The sequence below is a fragment of the Xyrauchen texanus genome, chromosome 24, assembly GCF_025860055.1.
Source record: "Xyrauchen texanus isolate HMW12.3.18 chromosome 24, RBS_HiC_50CHRs, whole genome shotgun sequence".
In the NCBI taxonomy this organism is placed as follows: Eukaryota; Metazoa; Chordata; class Actinopteri; order Cypriniformes; family Catostomidae; genus Xyrauchen; species Xyrauchen texanus.
In genome coordinates, this window is record NC_068299.1 from 9,874,747 (window position 1) to 9,893,519 (window position 18,773).

Genomic DNA, 18,773 nt, shown 5'->3' on the forward strand with positions numbered 1-18,773 from the left:
GTAATATATACAAGACCATAATTTATGGAATAGACTGAATTTGAAAATGTTTTGAAAGTTAACATTTTTCCAATATGATGAAAAATGTAAAACTAAATATTATAAAAAAAAAGTGAAGTTAATATTTTTTAATTGTACCTAGCAGGTTATACCTACCTATAAGGTTAGAAGGTCCCTTTATAATTAGGAGCATTAAGTGAGAGAGCTTTTCTTTCATATGTTAGCAAAATGGTCATTGTAAGAGGAATATACCCATATGAATCATTATCAAAATTGGAGATGAATTGAATCGAGATCTTGTGAATCAGAATCAAATCAAATCATGAAATCTGTATCAATACCCAGCCCTGCCTTAAAACTTTTTATTTAGTTGTTGACCAATTTGGGTTTTTCAATGGCCAATGCTATCAAGTAGGACAGCCTGCTGATACACACAATTCAAATTAACAATGGCAAATAAGATATACTAAAAATTGCTGAAATTGAGAACATTTGTGTACAGTATGCATCAGAGCAAGCAGGAGTTTCTTTCGTCCAGCTAGAGGCTTGTGATTACTCTTCATGTGTTACATGTCTCTCTCTTTTTCTTCTCAGGTGTCCTATAATATATTCCGTACTCTTCCACCCAGTGACAGTAATGAGTTTGACCCAGAGGAGGATGAGCCCACTCTAGAGGCCTCATGGCCACATTTACAGGTGCGTGTTTTCATGTTCATGCAGTAGGGGTTTGTGAGAATATTGTCTTTTGAGGATGTGAGTTTTCGCTCTGAGTACTCTGCTTCCTCTCTCTTAAGTGCACCTCCTGTCTGATTTGTTTGTTACACCATGTTTGTGTGTTTGGGAGTTTGTACACACACTCTGTCTTGACCCTCTCTGTGTATTTCTGTGTGTGTGTACTCACTGGGTTTCCAGGACTCCTTTAGAAATGAGATGCACATCTCAAGCAGAATCTTCCTGGTAAAACATTTCTCTTTTTTTTGTTACCAATTCCTGCTTTCGTCTTCCTTTCTGAAAAACAAATGAGACAATCTAAAAAGCCACATTCCCAGACATGTAATCCTGGTTCATTTTTTAATCAATGTGTTACTATGGCAACAAACCCCTGATGGAAGTTGCAGCATGTCCTGTGACCGTGACCTCGGCTCAACCTTGACCTTTGACTATTGAGTGTCAGTTTCTCTGCTTTAACTCTAGATGCATTCTGGGTTCAAAGGATGCCACAAAGTAACAAGCCATTCTTTTTCTCTGTCTCATTCACTGTTTCAGCTGGTGTATGAGTTCTTCATTCGTTTTTTGGAGAGTCAGGAGTTTCAGCCCAGCATTGCCAAGAAGTATATAGACCAGAAATTCGTCTTACAGGTAAGCATTCACTATTCAAAACACCTGTGTGATTCTTTACTTCTCCTCATGTTCTTCTTTTTCACCAACACCTGTTCATCTCCTTGTTTCTCTTCATTTTTATCCGTTGTGTCCATCTGTGTTAGCTGCTGGAGTTGTTTGACAGCGAGGACCCAAGGGAGAGAGATTACCTGAAAACAGTCTTACACAGAATCTATGGAAAATTCCTGGGACTGAGAGCTTTTATACGAAAACAGATTAATAATATTTTTCTACGGTGAGAGATCTTTTCACAGCTTCATCTAAGATGACTGTTTGCATAAATATTTGCATGTGTAAGGATAAAGTGCAAGCAGCCATCTCACACACTTTTTCAAATTTTTAGGTTTGTTTATGAAACTGAGCACTTCAATGGTGTTGCAGAGTTATTGGAGATTTTGGGCAGGTGAGTTGGATGAAGTTTTGGATTTTTAAAGCCTAAAGCTATACAGTGTTTTTTGTTGTTGTTATATTGTTATTTTAAAAATGGGTTTTGCCTGGGTCAGAAATTGTTTTCAATGATAATTGACATACGCACATGTAGGGCTGTCACGGTTATGAAAATTTGTTGATGTTTAATTGTCAAACAAATAATTGTGATTATGATGATCAATTGTCTGTTTTTGCGCTACAACAATTAATTGTCTCTAAGGGTTTTCACGGTTAATTGTCATATAATTGTCATATTTCTTAAGGTGAGCTTTTTCTGAATGTGTGCTTCATACACCTTAAAGTAATTTTTACACATTTAACTTAAAATAAAATCACATATCCTTATTTTATTATTTTGTTTTTGTTTTAAGGCTTTAAAAATGTATGAATGACATGAAAAATTATGTTTTAAATATCAAAATATTTCTAAATACTTAAAAGGTATTTTACTTAAGTTTTGGTAAACTTTACATTTACATTGTTGTTTTTGAACTCCTATATTTTATATTATATCTTTTATATTATATATTATATACAGTTGAATTCAAAAGTTTACATACAACTTAGCCAAAAACATTTAATCTCAGTTTTTCACAATTCCTGGTATTTAATCATAGAACAAATTCCCTGTTTTAGGTCAGTTAGGATCACTACTTTATTTTAAGTATGTGAAATGTCAGAATAATAGTAGAGAGAACTATTTATTTCAGCTTTTATTTCTTTCATCACATTCCCAGTGGGCCAGAAGTTTACATACACTTTGTTAGTATATGGTAGTATTACATTTACATTGTTTGGGTCAAACATTTTGGGTAGCCTTCCAGATGTTGTTGGAATTTTGGCCCATTCCTCCAGACAGAACTGGTGTAACTGAGTCAAGTTTGTAGGCCTCCTTGCTCTCAGATGCTTTTTCAGTTCTGCCCACAAATTTCCTATTGGATTGAGGCAAGGGCTTTGTGTTGGTCACTCCAATACCTTGACTTTGTTGTCCTTAAGCCATTTTGCCACAACTTTGGAGGTATGCTTTGGGTCATGGTCCATTTGGAAGACCCATTTGCGACCAAGCTTTAACTTCCTGGCTGATGTCTTGAGATGTTGCTTCAATATATCCACATCATTTTCCTTCCTCATGATGCCATCTTTTTTGTGAAGTGCACCAGTCCCTCCTGCAGCACAGCACCCCAATACATGATGCTGTCACCCCCATGTTTCACAGTTGGGATGGTGTTCTTCTGCTTGCAAGCCTCACCCTTTTTCTTCCCAACATAACAATGGTCATTATGGCCAAACGGTTACATTTTTGATTCATCAGACCAGAGGTAGAGATGGGGATAAAGGTATTTATCCCCATGCGCACTTGCAAACTGTATTCTGGCTTTTTTTTGTGGCTATTTTGGAGCAGTGGCTTCTTCCTTGCTAGGCAGCCTTTCAGGTTATGTTGATATAGGATTCCTTTTACTTGGATATAGATACTTGTCTACCTGTTTCCTCCAGCATCTTCACAAGGTCCTATGCTGTTGTTCTGGGATTGATTTGCACTTTTCGCACCAAACTACATTCATCTCTAGGAGACCGAATGTGTCTCCTTCCTGAGCGCTATGATGGCTACGTAGTCCCATGGTGTTTAAACTTGCGTACTATTGTTTGTACAGATGAATGTGGTACCTACAGTCATTTGAAAATTGCTCCCAAGGATAAACCAGACTCGTAGAGGTCGACTTTTTTTTCTGAGGTCTTTGAGGATTTCTTTTGATTTTCCCATGATGTCAAGTAAGAGGCACCAAGTTTGAAGGTAGGCCTTAAAGTACATCCACAGGTACACTACCAATTAGCCTATCAGAAGCTAATTGGTTAATTGCCTAAAGGCATGACATCATTTTCTGGAATTATCCAAGCTGCTTAAAGGCACAGTTAACTTGGTGTATGTAAACTTCTGACCTACTTGAATTGTGATAGTCAATTAAAAGTGAAGCAATCTGACTGTAAACAAATGCTGGAAGAATTACTTGTGTCATGCACAAAGTAGATGTCCTAAATGACCAAAACTGTAGTTTGCGCCACAGTTAATCTGTGGAGTGGTAAAAAAAAAAAAAAAATTTTGTTTTAATGACTTCAACCTGAGTGTATGTAAACTTTATATTTTATTATTTTTATATAATTTTTTATATACAATATTAAAATATTTCTGTCCTAATTTCTTCACTTTCACATGTTGTTTTAATGCTTTTTGATTAAAACCACAAGCCCTTGTTTCTCAAGCAAAACCTTGGAGATTTTGTTTCATCATTTCATCACTCCACACAAATAGAGTAAGTGTGCGTGTCTCCTCTGTGTTGCTGCGTGAATGAACCACGAACATTTGCCATTACACAATCGTTTAAAGTGAAACTGGAGCGCTTTGTGTTCACTATCACATTTTATACTCGTTTGCATGTCAGTCCACTGTCAGTCATCTTTGGAATGCTCCAAAAAGGCTATTTCCAGTCATGCAAGTGCAGCTCCTATCTACTTGAATGGAGGAACACCGAAATCTCAAAAACTGTTTGCCTAGAATTATGTTGAAACAACATATTTCAAATCAGCAGTAAAATCTTACAACACTGGTATCATAAATTGTGCTTCTTTGCCTTATATTACGCTAAGAAGCGCAATTTTCTCAGCTAGTATAGCTAATGCACATTCTCGAGTTGATTGACAGGCGATGTATGCATCAAAAAGTGATTTGCTCTTTTACCTCTAAAGCGGGACTTCCTTTCTACATACATAGACTGTTGGGTGCTAGAGCTCCTTGGTTTTTAATAGAAGTGGCCCATCTCTTATGCTCTCTAAATAGTCTCTGGTTAGGCGCAAGCCTCTGCTTACAGCACGCGCATCAGAGCACTTCACACGCTCATCCGGACAGGAACTGGTTGGCGTCCACGGACACTTTGAGTTCAACTGAATAACACACAAATGTGCTGTTGATGGCATTATTTCTTATTCAAATAAAATTCCCTTTTTAGGAAATAAAATGTGATTGGGATTAGAATGCCCAATAATCGTGGTTGTCTCAAATAACCGCGATCAGACGGTTATTTAGTAATCACGATAGGATTACGCACATAGTTTTCCATAAACTCAGTTTGCCATTTTTATTTACATAAGCAATATAAGTTATTCATAATCACCTAAGGATCTGTGCATGGTTTCATAAAGTTTTTCTCTTAAATATGACACTTAAAGCTTGATTTCCCCTTACCTTAGTGATTGACTTGAGGGTGCTTCATATAATCCCTTAGACATTTCTCTTAGTTAAAGGAGACCATTAAGAGATTTATTACAGTGATACAGGTTTTACCGTAATAAAATTCTACTGTTACCATGGACATGTGCGACATGCCCCTACCAACTTTCAGAAAACCGGAAATATCCTGTCTAGCATCTGGGCAATTTTGACATTTGAAACATGAAATACAGTGCATTCAAAAAGTGTTCCGACACCTTCATTTTTTTCACGTTATGTTATGTTGCAGCCTTATGTTAAATGCTTTTAAATTATTTTATATTTTCACATCAATACTCCATACCCCATAATGACAAAACAAAAAAACAGATGTTTGATAACTTTGCAAATGTATTAAAAAGAAAAAACTGAAATATCACATTGACTTAATTATTCAGACCCTTTGCTTTGACACTTTAAATTTAGCTTCGGTGCATCCCATTTCTCTGGACCGTCTTTGAGATGTTTCTACACTTTGATTGTAGTCCACCTGTAGCAAATTCAGTTGATTGGACGTGATTTGGAATGGCACACACCTGTCTATACACTCACCTAAAGGATTATTAGGAACACCTGTTCAATTTCTCATTAATGCAATTATCTAATCAACCAATCACATGGCAGTTGCTTCAATGCATTTAGGGGTGTGGTCCTGGTCAAGACAATATCCTGAACTCCAAACTGAATGTCAGAATGGGAAAGAAAGGTGATTTAAGCAATTTTGAGCGTGGCATGGTTGTTGGTGCCAGACGGGCCGGTCTGAGTATTTCACAATCTGCTCAGTTACTGGGATTTTCACGCACAACCATTTCTAGGGTTTACAAAGAATGGTGTGAAAAGGAAAAACATCCAGTATGCGGCAGTCCTGTGGGCTGAAAATGCCTTGTTGATGCTAGAGGTCAGAGGAGAATGGGCCAACTGATTCAAGCTGATAGAAGAGCAACTTTGCCTGAAATAACCACTCATTACAACCGAGGTATGCAGCAAAGCATTTGTGAAGCCACAACACGCACAACCTTGAGGCGGATGGGCTACAACAGCAGAAGACCCCACCGGGTACCACTCATCTCCACTACAAATAGGAAAAAGAGGCTACAATTTGCAAGAGCTCACCAAAATTGGACAGTTGAAGACTGGAAAAATGTTGCCTGGTCTGATGAGTCTCAATTTCTGTTGAGACATTCAGATGGTAGAGTCAGAATTTGGTGGAAACAGAATGAGAACATGGATCCATCATGCCTTGTTACCACTGTGCAGGCTGGTGGTGGTGGTGTAATGGTGTGGGGATGTTTTCTTGGCACACTTTAGGCCCCTTAGTGCCAATTGGGCATCGTTTAAATGCCACGGCCTACCTGAGCATTGTTTCTGACCATGTCCATCCCTTTATGGCCACCATGTACCCATCCTCTGATGGCTACTTCCAGCAGGATAATGCACCATGTCACAAAGCTTGAATCATTTCAAATTGGTTTCTTGAACATGACAATGAGTTCACTGTACTAAAATGGCCCCCACAGTCACCAGATCTCAACCCAATAGGGCATCTTTGGGATGTGGTGGAACGGGAGCTTCGTGCCCTGGATGTGCATCCGACAAATCTCCATCAACTGCAAGATGCTATCCTATCAAAATGGGCCAACATTTCTAAAGAATGCTTTCAGCACCTTGTTGAATCAATGCCACATAGAATTAAGGCAGTTCTGAAGGCGAAAGGGGGTCAAACACAGTATTAGTATGGTGTTCCTAATAATCCTTTAGGTGAGTGTATAAGGTCTCACAGCCGAAAATGCATATCAGCGCAAAAACCAAACCATGAGGTCAAAGGAACTGCCTGCAGAGCTCAGAGACAGGATTGTGTCGAGGCACATCTGGGAAAGGCTACACATTATTTTTTTGGCTGAATTTAAGGTTCCCAAGAGCACAGTGGCTTCCATAATTCCTAAATGGAAGAAGTTTGGAACAACCAGGACTCTTCCTAGAGCTGGCCGCCTGGCTAAACTGAGCAATTGGGGGAGAAGGGCCTTGGTAAGCGAGTTGACTACGAACCAGATGGTCACTCTGTTTGAGTTCCAGAGATCATGTGTGGAGATGGGATAAACTTGCTGCAGGACATGCATCACTGCACCACTCCACCGATCTTGGCTTTATTGCAGAGTGGCCAGACAGAAGCATATCTTCAGTGCAAGACGCATTAATGCCTGCTTGGAATTTGCACAAAAAAAAAAAAAGAAAAGCACTTAAAGGACTCAGACAGTGAGAAACAATATTCTCTGGTCTACTGAAATGAATATTGAACTGTTTGGCCTCAATTCCAGCATCATGTCTGGAGGAAACCAGGCACCGGTCATCACCTGCACAGTACCATCCCAAAGGTGAAGCATGGGGTTGGCAGAATCAAGCTGTCGGTGTGTTTTTCAGTGTCAGGGACAGGGGGATTGGTCAGGGTTGAAGGAAAGCTGAATGCAGCAAAATACAGAGATATCCTTATTGAAAACCTGACCCAGAGAGCTCAGGACCTTAGACTGGGCCGAAGGTTCACCTTCCAACTGGACAATGACCCTGAGTACACAGCCAAGACAATGCAAGAGTGGCTTTGGGACAACTCTGTGAATGTCCTTGAGAGGCCCAACTAGAGTCCAGATATGAACCCAGTCGAACATCTCTGGAGAGACTTGAAAATGGCTGTCCACCAACGGTCTCCATCCAGCCTGAGATGATCTGCAAAGAAGAATGGCCAAAAATCCCCAAATCCAGATGTGAAAGCTTGTTGCATCATACTCAAAAAAGATTTGAGGCTGTAATTGCTGCCAAATGTGCTTCAACTAACTACTGAGTTAAGGGTCTGAATAATGTCAATGTGATATTTCAGTTTTTCTTTTTAATTTACAAAGTTATCAAAAATCTGTTGTCATGTTGTATTTTGTAGATTGATGTGAGGAAAAAAATAATTTAAAGCATTTTAGAATAAGGCTGAAACATAAAAAAATTAGAAAAAATTAAGGGGTCTGAATACTTTCTGAATGCACTGTAAATAAAAAATAAATACTTAAGGGAAAACGTAATGGGTAATGATGTTTTTTCCCTATTAAAACCCTCAAGTAACACTTAACACTTTTTCTGCAACACCCTTAAGTTTAAAGGAAACGATAGGGTGATCTTAAGGAAGAATTACACTTAAAGCCGGTGCAACACTAACCGTTTTTTTCCAATGATTTTCAGGTGTGAGCCTCATTAACATAAGCTGAGGCCAGGCGGAGGGAGACTAAGCGCGCATTCATGTCTCTCAGCGGAAAGTTGTTAATCACTTGACCATCGGGACTCCCTGCTGAGTTAATGGTTCCAGCAACTGAAAAACACATCAAAACTGTTTGAAAAAATTGTTCTGTCACAGAGGCAGGGTCTTGCGATCTCGTCAAGTGACCAATGAGCTTCTTCTTGAACTCAGGGTTTCCGCGGGTCTTAAAAAGTCTTAATTAGCCCTTCCGCAAAATAAGGCCTCAAAAAGGTCTTAAATCAGAGCAACAAGTCTTAAATTCATACGGTCATGGCATTAAATGTTGTATGAGAGATTGTTTTCTTGTAGCGGATTGTTTTCTTGTTGAATTTAAGAAGGGTGACCGGACGTCCTGTTTTGAAGAGGTGTGGCCCGGTATCCTGACAATTCTCTAAACATTTTAATTATGTACTGGTTTCAGCTGGTAGGCTCACTGATTTGTTTCTACTTACATTTGATGGACTAATTTTCCTTCTCGCTATTTTTTTGGTATTGTTTGCAGAGAAGAAAAGCAATTTCGAAGCGTTGCACGTTGATTTGACGATACTTCCATTCTAGTCTTTCTGCAAATCTGCTGAAATGTATCTGGATACCATGGCAATGATATCATTCGCTTGCCGCGCACTCTTTGTCATCCTGTCAGTCAGCACCAATAAAAAATGTGTTTTCAACAAACGAGCTGAAAGAAGCCGATCTATTTCTTCGTGCAGCACGTGAATATGTAAGGGACTATTTTTCTGTAATGTTCATTTCCCACGAGCACGGAGGTAAATCAGACAATGTCACATTTAGACAGCTACACTGCACTTTTTACGTAGTACAAGCATGTAGATGTTCAGATGTGAGGTTTGTATTTTGCATTTTTGGTTACAATGTTGTGAATTTTTGTGAAGTAATTTCATAAATACACATGCAATATGACATCAGATGGATAGGATAGGCTACATGGAATTTGTACATTACAAAAAGCTAAAATGTGGTTAAATCATGAAAAAACTAAATATAAAATATAAATTTCACAAACGTGTATAGCCTATACAGTTAAGTGCAGAAGTTTGCATAACCGTTTTGTTTTTATAAGTTTCCACACCTCTTTCAGAATGTATACAAATAGCCTATAAGAGATTATATTTTTTATATTGTACTGCCCTTCAAAAGCTACATAACACAAAATGAACTCTTTATTTACACAAATCATACTGTTCAAAGGTTTGCACCCTTTGGTTCTTATTATGAGACCCTCAATTGTCATTAAATACAAAATGCAATTTTTATGATCCCTCATTTAAATCCCCCTCATTTAAATGTTCTTTTGTTGGTCTTTAAGAGGTCTTAAAGTCTTAAATTTAGCTTCATAAAACCTGCAGAAACCCTGTGAACTTCTGAGAAGACATCTTGTTGATCCAAACATTTTCACCACACTCAGCTACATATCATCACAAATGCTGATTGTAATCCCTAGTGATTCTGTCACCAAGCATTTTTCCTGCATTTGTATCCTACACTAAAATGACATCAGAAAGCAGAGCCACAACAGTCTGTTTTTGTTTAACTTCTTTACTCACTAAAGGCTGCATATGATAAGCGAGTTCTTCGGCAAGCCACAAGGGGAAAAATACACAATCACGCACATTCACATGATAAAGTTTCTCCATGAATCGCACAATTGGCTCATTTGCAGCATTTGTTTTTCAGAACCTCGCGTGTTTTCTCCCTTGTTTCGGTTTGTAGAGGCATACTGTAAATGAACACTGCAAATGCACTTGGATCCGCACCAAAGCAATCCTGGATGGAGAAGAAATCTGTTGGTCAGTTCATCTCTCAAAATGCTAATATAGCGTTTTGGTGGCTGCACTAGCTATAGGTTGATCTTCAAAATCACCTCTCTCTTTTGGATAGCGACAGAACAGACACGGGTTGGATGGCGTCGGCAACATTTTGACAGAGAAAGACGTAGCTTCACTCTTTCTGTGTGTGGTTGTGTGAGGGTGCGAGAGGGAGAGAGAGCTTCGTGACTGAGAACAGATTTTTAAAATGTAAAATGCTACAAACGATTTCAGCAAAACTGTCTGTATGTGCGACACCCTCAGCCAATATCGAGTTGTTTGGAGTCTGCTAGTGTGGTGCCGGCTTAAGGTGCTTTATGCAAATGGCTACAATTAAAATGTTTAAGCAGAGGACGGAACCGATCAGGCAAACATATTGGCATTGTTCTGACTGTAAGAGTAAATTCAGACTGTCCCTAAATGCTATTGATGTACATTGCTTCTGAGACACTTGTTTTTCTCCTGTTAGCATCATCAATGGCTTTGCTCTGCCACTGAAGGCCGAACACAAACAGTTTCTGGTGAAAGTTTTGATTCCCCTTCACACCGTCAGGAGCCTCTCACTCTTCCATGCACAGGTACTGTCCATATGTGTAAAGATTTTAAAAGATTTTGAATTGTGCGTGAGTCCAGTATGTTGACTTCCAGAGTCATTTTTGTATCTGTAAATGCAGTGATTACTGTGAGGTGTTGGTCAGATGTATTTGTGCTTGTTTTTGCAGCTGGCATATTGTATTGTACAGTTCTTAGAGAAAGACCCAGCGTTAACAGAACCAGTAAGCCCAATAATAAACATGTACACTGTCTTGCACTGACTGTCTCTCATGATTCTGTTTCTGTCATTTTATCCATTATTTCATCAGTCTCATGTTTGTTTTTTCCTCTCTTTTAAAAGGTCATCAGAGGTTTTCTGAAATTCTGGCCTAAAACTTGTAGTCAGAAAGAGGTGAGATGACATACCATCTGCTGAATGAGCCTGATCAGCCAGTGTTGAAGAAATCCCAGCATGAGGTTGATCGGTCATGATTTCAGGCCAGTGGAAGTGCTGATGACGGTTTCAGACGCAACTCTGATTCATATGTCTGATGTCTGTATTTATTTTTTTCGTGCGTAGGTCATGTACCTTGGAGAGTTGGAAGAGATTCTGGATGTGATTGAGCCCACACAGTTTGTGAAGATCCAGGAACCTCTCTTCAAACAGATCTCCAAATGTGTATCTAGCCCTCATTTTCAGGTCTGCACAAAATTAAAAGGATTAAAGTATGTTTTAAAAATGATGAACAGAGTGGTTTATTTATGCTTAGATGCTATTAATTTCTGCTTGCAGCTATATTCCTCAATCTGCCATGGATGTAGGGAGTGGTGGATTTGATGTGTTTATTTTTATGCATTTAAAGGTGGCTGAGAGAGCTCTGTACTACTGGAATAATGAGTACATCATGAGTCTTATTGAGGAGAACTCCAACGTGATTCTTCCCATTATGTTCACCAGTCTGTACCGGATCTCCAAAGAACACTGGAACCCGTGAGTCAAATGCAAGAGCAACACCAGATACTTATACAAATATACATAAATATTCAATCTCCAATGATTATTGGAATATGTGAGTCCAAAACACACACACACACACAAGGCACTTTCACACATCCAGTTTTGCTGTAATTTAAAACAGTATTTTTCAGCAATATACCAGCTTAGAAGTTTAATATCAATATTCATTTAACATTGCCAGACAGCATTAATATTGAAAAATATCATAAATATATATAAATCAGAATATAGACAAAGTCCTAACTAGGGATGCCACATGTAAATTTTGACGGTTACATAACTGGAAAACAAAAAAGCGCTGTTAACCCGTTTCTATGATTATTTTCAAATTTGCTTTTTATGCAATAACACAGAGGCAAAACAGTCATATCTCTCAATCAAATGTGTTATTAGACCTTTCTTATATAGAATGGCATATATGAATGCTAAGCACAGCCCTACTATAAGAAAACCATTAAATTCACAACAAAGAAAGAGGAGGTGTCTAATAAAAGACACTCTAGTATAGGGCACAACACACTTTTATTAGATACCTCCTCTTTCTTTGTTGTGCATTTAGCAGTTTTCCTATGCCCGTCCTGGGCGCAGAATGATGCGCTTCAAGTTCAATGTAACCAGAGTGCTTGGAGTCACAGGGCGATCCTCGTTGCACTTTCAAAATTGCATTTTGTTCTGCAATGATTTATTAAAGCAATCCATTGTCTATCAGACACCCCACCATAGAGAATCAGCAACAGACTCCATAAAAACCCCTCGCAAATAAATCTCTGGACTGTGAATGATATCGGTTACATTGCTTACAGCAGGCGATTTAAAGGAATAGTTCACCCAAAGATTTAAATTCTCTCATCATTTACTCTCCCTCATGCCATCCCACATGTGCTTGACTATCTCTCTTCTGAAGAAAACAATGAAGATTTTTAGAAGTATATTTCAGTATTGTGAATGGTGATCAGACATTTGTTGCTCCAGAAATCACAAAGGAAACAAAGTAATCCATAAGACTCCAGTGGTTAAATCCTCAGAAGTGATACAGTAGTAGTTTTTATACTAATAGTTTTTTTATACTTTAAATTAGTGGTTCTCAACCAGGCAGGGCCCCACACTTCCATGGGGCCCCTAGATGACTTACAATTAATTTAAAATAAATATTCAAGTAATTCAAATAATCCAACTTAATTAAAATGCTAAAAATACTTTTAAGATGTATGCCCACAAATTATAAACCGACTTTCTGAAACATCTAGAATCATAAATTATCCATGATTATTTTAATCGGACACTAGTCTAGTTTCGGCGAGGGGTGCCTTCAAATATGGTCTTGGACTGTGGGGGCTTTGGAGTCAAAAAGTTTGAGAACCACTGCTCTAAATCATCTGAAAATCACATGTGGTGCCTGTTTAGTTTCACTTTCACAACTGAAAGTTAAAGTGGAGATTTAGAGAAACAAAATACTTAAATATTGTTTTGTTTCTAACCCACACCTATGATAATGCTTTTGAAGATATTGATTTAACCACTAGAGTCATATGTTTTACTTTTATGTTTCCTTTGTGATTTTTGGAGCTAGAAAGGTCTGATCACTATTACATACAGAACTGAGATATTTTTTCAAAAAAAAAAATCATCATTTGTTTTCTGCTGAAGAAAGGAAGTCATACACATCTGGAATAGCATGAGGGTGAGTACATTTTGGGTGAACTATAATTTTAATGTCTGAAAATGAATGGGGTGAATTTGTACACAAGCAATACTTTAAATAAAGAGGATGAATTGAAACAGTTTCTCAAAGTTTACCACGCTGATAGTAACTGCACACAAATGCAGTGCGCACTGTCAGCACACGTAAACATTCTGTGAATTTACATCTCTCAGTTCATCCATTTAAAAGCACCAGAGCTAAAAAATATTAAACTCACTAGTCGTTTGTTGGATGACTAGTGGAACATCCTGTCCCATTTGTAGGATGTGTACCTTCATGATTTCTGTCTGCATGTTTTAAATCTGTCATCTTCAGTGAGGGATCTCAGTCATTTAAATGCTCCTAAACTGCTGATTATGGTGCTTTTTCAGAGGATATGAGTCTGATAGATCGAATTCCTCTCTTATATTTTGGAGTTTGTGTGTAGCCCCAGTTTCACATGTATTGAAAGTTCACATTCAGCCCTCGATACTTGGCAAGGCACCATGTGTACACCTTCTGTTACCATAGCTGCACTAACCACCCAAGCACAAGAGATTTTCGCATTTAACCGTATACCAAAACTCTGTTTTACCCGTAGATTCTAAATTCTTACAGTTAAATTAACTGTGACATTTCTTGTTACAGTAACAGTAAAAAAAATTAACCATGGCAACCCTTGTCCTAACATTAATGGCTCCAGTATGTTCAATGTTAGAATGCTCTAATGTAAAAATGTTAATATATTTAGCTCATCACAAAGGCACTGATCCAATAACTCGATGGCGTTTAATTGTAAACCTGACATGGGAACGTGGGAAACGTGGGAAAATTTGGCATTGTGCACACTGCTCAACGTGAATCATGCCACAACATTATTTTTAAACTAACGGTAACCTACAATATTTTTAAAAAAGTAGATTTTTCTGCAATTTAACATTTGAATAATTTGTGAAATTGACTATTCGTTGCTGTACGATACACATTTACACAGCTGTGGTTAAACGAAGCAAACAAAAGATACACGCACACATTCAGACTCATTTCCATGTAAACATTCAATATACATGTGTATGTGAGTGTATCACAACAGTAACTGTCATCAACATCATTATCAATTGTGCATTGCCATCTATTAAAAGTTTCACCCACACACACATTTCCATGTAAACATTCAGTATGTATGTTTAGTGTATCACAACAATAACTGTCATCTAAGTTAGCATCCATTTGGAATACACCATGAGGATATTGCCATCTATTAAAGAAAACATGTCCTGTCCTTCTTATGCTAGCATGGCAGAATGGTTAAAATCTAATTTTTCTTTTTCTGCTCTTAGGGCCATAGTAGCTTTAGTCTATAATGTTCTGAAGGCCTTCATGGAAATGAACAGCACTTTGTTTGATGAACTCACTTCCACTTACAAGTCAGATCGTCAGAGGTGAGGCTTATGAGATGTGTGCACACCTTCTAGAACAGAAGTTGCCTTATCTCAGTGTTTCTATCAGCAGTAAAATGTTCTCGATTCATTATGTGCTATAATATTGCTAATACGATTAATTTTTGCATCTGTCATTCCTCAGAGAGAAGAAGAAAGAAAAGGAGAGAGAGGAGTTGTGGAAAAGGTTGGAGGACCTAGAATTGAAGAGAAGCCTCCACTGCGATGGATTTATTCCCACTTAACGTCGCGCCTCTACCGGACCGTTTTCCCAACGCCTCCACCATGTGCTCGGAATGTTGGCCACATTTATTTTCTTTCTGTATTTGTGCGACTTACTTTACCGTAGATTCACCTTGTCAGTCTCATTATTTCAAAAGCACTGTAAATAACTTTTATTTGATCCTTTTTTCCCCTTAAAAATATTATGCCGAAAAAGAACATGACTAGAAAAGGAAGTTAAAATTAAATTAAATAAAATTAGCAAAAACAAAATTATAATAAAAAGTAAAGAAACTGGCACTGGAGAGGGAAGGACTTTGAACAAGACAGTAGGACTGATAAAACGACAGCTGTGGAGATGAAAATCGCACAAATGGAGAATCTCAGCCCACCAATCTGACATACCTCACCCATCCCTTCAGAACAACACCAGCCCTATTCTCTCTCTCTCTCTCTCTCTCTCTCTCTCTCTCTCTCTCTCTCTCACTCTCTTTCCTGCCCCCTCTCATCATCCCTTACTTATCCCCCCACTGCCATTTTTCATTATGTCAGCTCTCAATTAATTGGTTTGTTTCATCAACATATTCCACCTGGGTGTCCAGTATATCTGAAAGAAAAATTGTCTGCCCTGTTCGTAATCCTGACCTTTGACCCAAGTGCTATGGATCATCTGGTAAAATCTGGATAAATACAGTGGGTTTGGATTGTAGACTTCTCAAAGGGGACATAAAGGACACTATGCAGTAACCAGCAGAGAAGAGGAAGTCATGAATACACACCAGTTGTTACACCGCCCCCCCCCCCATTTCTGTCCAAAGGTGCCACCTGGTTCACTTGTTTGGACTCTTTGGCACCAGTCCGGTACTGGTACCAGTGAATGACTCGCATACACACATCTGACAGGGGTATCAACAATTCCAGCACCAAATCGGAGATGCTTGTCATATTGAACTGCATATGCACACACACACACACACACACACACACACACTGCATTTGAGTGTGTGGGAGAGTTTCTTACAGTGTTAAGTACCTGTATACTGTACCTGATTACAGTACTTTGATACTCTGTTTCTAGTAGAACCTTTAGCTTATATTTCTTTAGGAGAGTCCAATATATGATGTGGAACGATTGAACAATGCCTCTTGGGATTTATTTTTCTGTCTTTCTAGGGTTTCACTTCTTAGTTGTTTTGGGTTTATTTGTATTTTTGTCTGGAATTGGATTTTTCTTTTGACCAAGTGAAATTTGTTCTCTTTTTTTATTTAATTTTTTTATTATCTTAGCTGCTGATTGGGGAGGGGGAGGTGAGAGTGGGATTGTGGAGGACTGATGATGTGGTGAGCTTTGTCAGAATGAACCTGTGCTTTAGATAGCCCCAGACATCAAACAATTACAAAAGTTAAAAAGGGTCTGAGAAATACAAATGTTTAATTATTTTAAAAAATAAAGAGATATTAAATTAAACCTGTTTTGTGATAAAGATGAAATGCCATTTGCTTATTTGTGGTGTGTGAGCAGGTGAATGTGTAAAAGAGAGGTTTTGTCCTGAGCACAAAAAAATGGTTGGAAATAGGCCATGAGAAGAGAGATTTTAATTGAAACAATTGAGATCTGTTTCAAATTTTGAGAAAAAGCTCAGCCAAATTATTTTTGAGGTTACAGTGAGGCACTTATAATGGAATTGATTTGGGCCAATTTTTAAAGGGTTTAATGGCAGAAATGTAAAGCTTATAATTTTATAAATGCTCTTACATTAATTCCTCTGTTAAAATAATGTATGTTTAATATTTGAGCTTTATAGTCATTAAAATCACGTCGTTCGTTATGGCAACAAAGTTGTAAAATTGGACTTAACATTACACAGAAACGGTTAGTAAGAGTTTTAACACACCAAAATCATATTGACGTGTATTGTTTACATCTTGTATCTATACGTTTGGATCAGTCAATATTTTAATATTTATGGATTGGCCTATTTACTTCTGTTTTAAGAATCAGAATCAGCTTTATTGCCAAGTAATTATGCTTACACATACAAGGAATTTGTCTTTGTAACAGAAGCTTCCAGTGCACAAACAAGACAGAAATAACAAAAATATAGAATAAAAATCAATAGAAAATAAGTATATATAGAAATACACACTAAGACAAGAATTATAATTTGTACAAATACAAATCTGTTCTATACAGATAGTTCAAGGGAATGTAATGGCAGAAGAGGTAGGATATGTTGGAAAAATATAAATAGACTAAGCTATGTATTACACATCATTTCTCAGTGGGGCAGTTTTTACTGTTCTGATGGATGGACTGGGGAAAATACTGTTCTTGTGCTCTGTGCTCTGTAGGGCCGGCCTGAAGGTAACAGTTCAGAAAGGAAGTGGGCTGGATGAGTGGGGTCCAGAGGGATTTTTCAAGCCCTTTTCCTCACTCTGGAAGTGTACCGTTCTTGAAGGGTGGGCAGGGGGCAACCGAAAATCCGCTTAGCAGTCTGAACTGTCCTCTGTAGTGTTCTGATGTCCGATTTCTTAGCTGAACCAAACCAGATAGTTACTGAAGTGCAGAGGGTAGATTCAATGACTGCTCAGTAGAACTCTGTCAGCAGAGGCTGCGGCAGGTTGAACTTCCTCAACTGGCGAAGGAAGTACAAACTATGCTGGACCTTTTTCACAATGGAGTCAATGTGGGTCTCCCACTTCAGGTCCAGTGAGATGGTAGAACCCATTTGAATGACTCAACTGCTGCCACAGTGCTTTTTAGAATAGTGAGCAGGTCAATGTTGGGGTGTTTCTCCTGAAGTCCACAATCATCTCCACTGTTTTAAGTGTGTTCATACACTGACAGATAGAGGTGGGAACCAAGAGCTGGGGTAAATTTAGTCCGGAGTATAGCTGGGATGATGGTGTTGAAAGCCGAACTGAAGTCCACAAAAAGTATCCTTGCATATGTACCTGGTCTGTCCAGATGTTGCAAGATATGATGCAATCCCATTTTGACTGCATCCTCTGCAGACCTGTTTGCTCGATTATGCAAAATGAAGGAGATCCTGAAAGGGTCCAGTGATGTCCTTCAGGTGGGCCAACACCAGTCTCTCAAATGGCTTCATGACCACAGACGTCAGAGCGATGGGTCTGTAGTCACTTGGTCCTCTGATTTTGTTTTTGGGTCAGGGATGATGGTGGAGCTGTTGAAGCAGCAGGGAACTTCACACTGCTCCAGAGATCTGTTGAAGATCTGTGTGAAGATGGGGGGCCAACTGGTCAGCACATGATTTTAGACAAGTGGGTGAAAAACCATCTTGTCCCTGTGCTTTCCTTGTCTCTTTTTTCCAGAAGACCCAACACATCCTCTTCACAGATCTTAAATGCAGGTTGAGTTGCAGGAGGGTGGTTGCAGGAGGTGTTGATGTTTGTATGAAGTGAAGGTTGAGTGTGGGGTGAGACTGGGCTTTTCAAGTCTACAGTAAAACACATTCAGGTCATCAGCGTTGTTGATTCCCTACAGTGTTGCGGGATGGTGTCCTGTTGTTAGTAATGTATTTCAGGCCTCTCCACACTGATCCAGTGTAGTTAGCTGAAAACTTGTTTTTCAGCTTCTCAGAGTAGCTTTTTTTAAGTGCCTCACTGTAACGCAGGTTTTTGCGTTTTTGAATCGGTCAGAGTGGTTCTAGACACTGTTATGAACCGAGAACTGTACTCTGTGAT

At 38.5% G+C, this 18,773-nt stretch overlaps 1 protein-coding gene across 2 annotated transcripts in view; it reads left to right on the forward strand.

The window, feature by feature from the left end:
- Window positions 1-16,604, forward strand: part of LOC127617794 (serine/threonine-protein phosphatase 2A 56 kDa regulatory subunit epsilon isoform) — a 40,832-nt gene extending 24,228 nt beyond the window's left edge. Inside the window, exons 4-14 of one of the 2 annotated variants that reach the window (XM_052089869.1) lie at window positions 595-696; window positions 1,267-1,359; window positions 1,485-1,615; window positions 1,724-1,783; window positions 10,641-10,749; window positions 10,894-10,947; window positions 11,067-11,117; window positions 11,286-11,405; window positions 11,569-11,696; window positions 14,745-14,846; window positions 14,989-16,604. In XM_052089869.1, the coding sequence (XP_051945829.1) occupies window positions 595-696; window positions 1,267-1,359; window positions 1,485-1,615; window positions 1,724-1,783; window positions 10,641-10,749; window positions 10,894-10,947; window positions 11,067-11,117; window positions 11,286-11,405; window positions 11,569-11,696; window positions 14,745-14,846; window positions 14,989-15,088 (1,050 nt within the window). In that variant the 3' untranslated portion in view covers window positions 15,089-16,604. Of the gene's footprint in view, window positions 1-594; window positions 697-1,266; window positions 1,360-1,484; window positions 1,616-1,723; window positions 1,784-10,640; window positions 10,750-10,893; window positions 10,948-11,066; window positions 11,204-11,285; window positions 11,406-11,568; window positions 11,697-14,744; window positions 14,847-14,988 lie in introns of those variants that run through there. The other variant, XR_007967378.1, reaches the window with a different exon arrangement.
- Window positions 16,605-18,773: the final 2,169 nt, after the last annotated feature.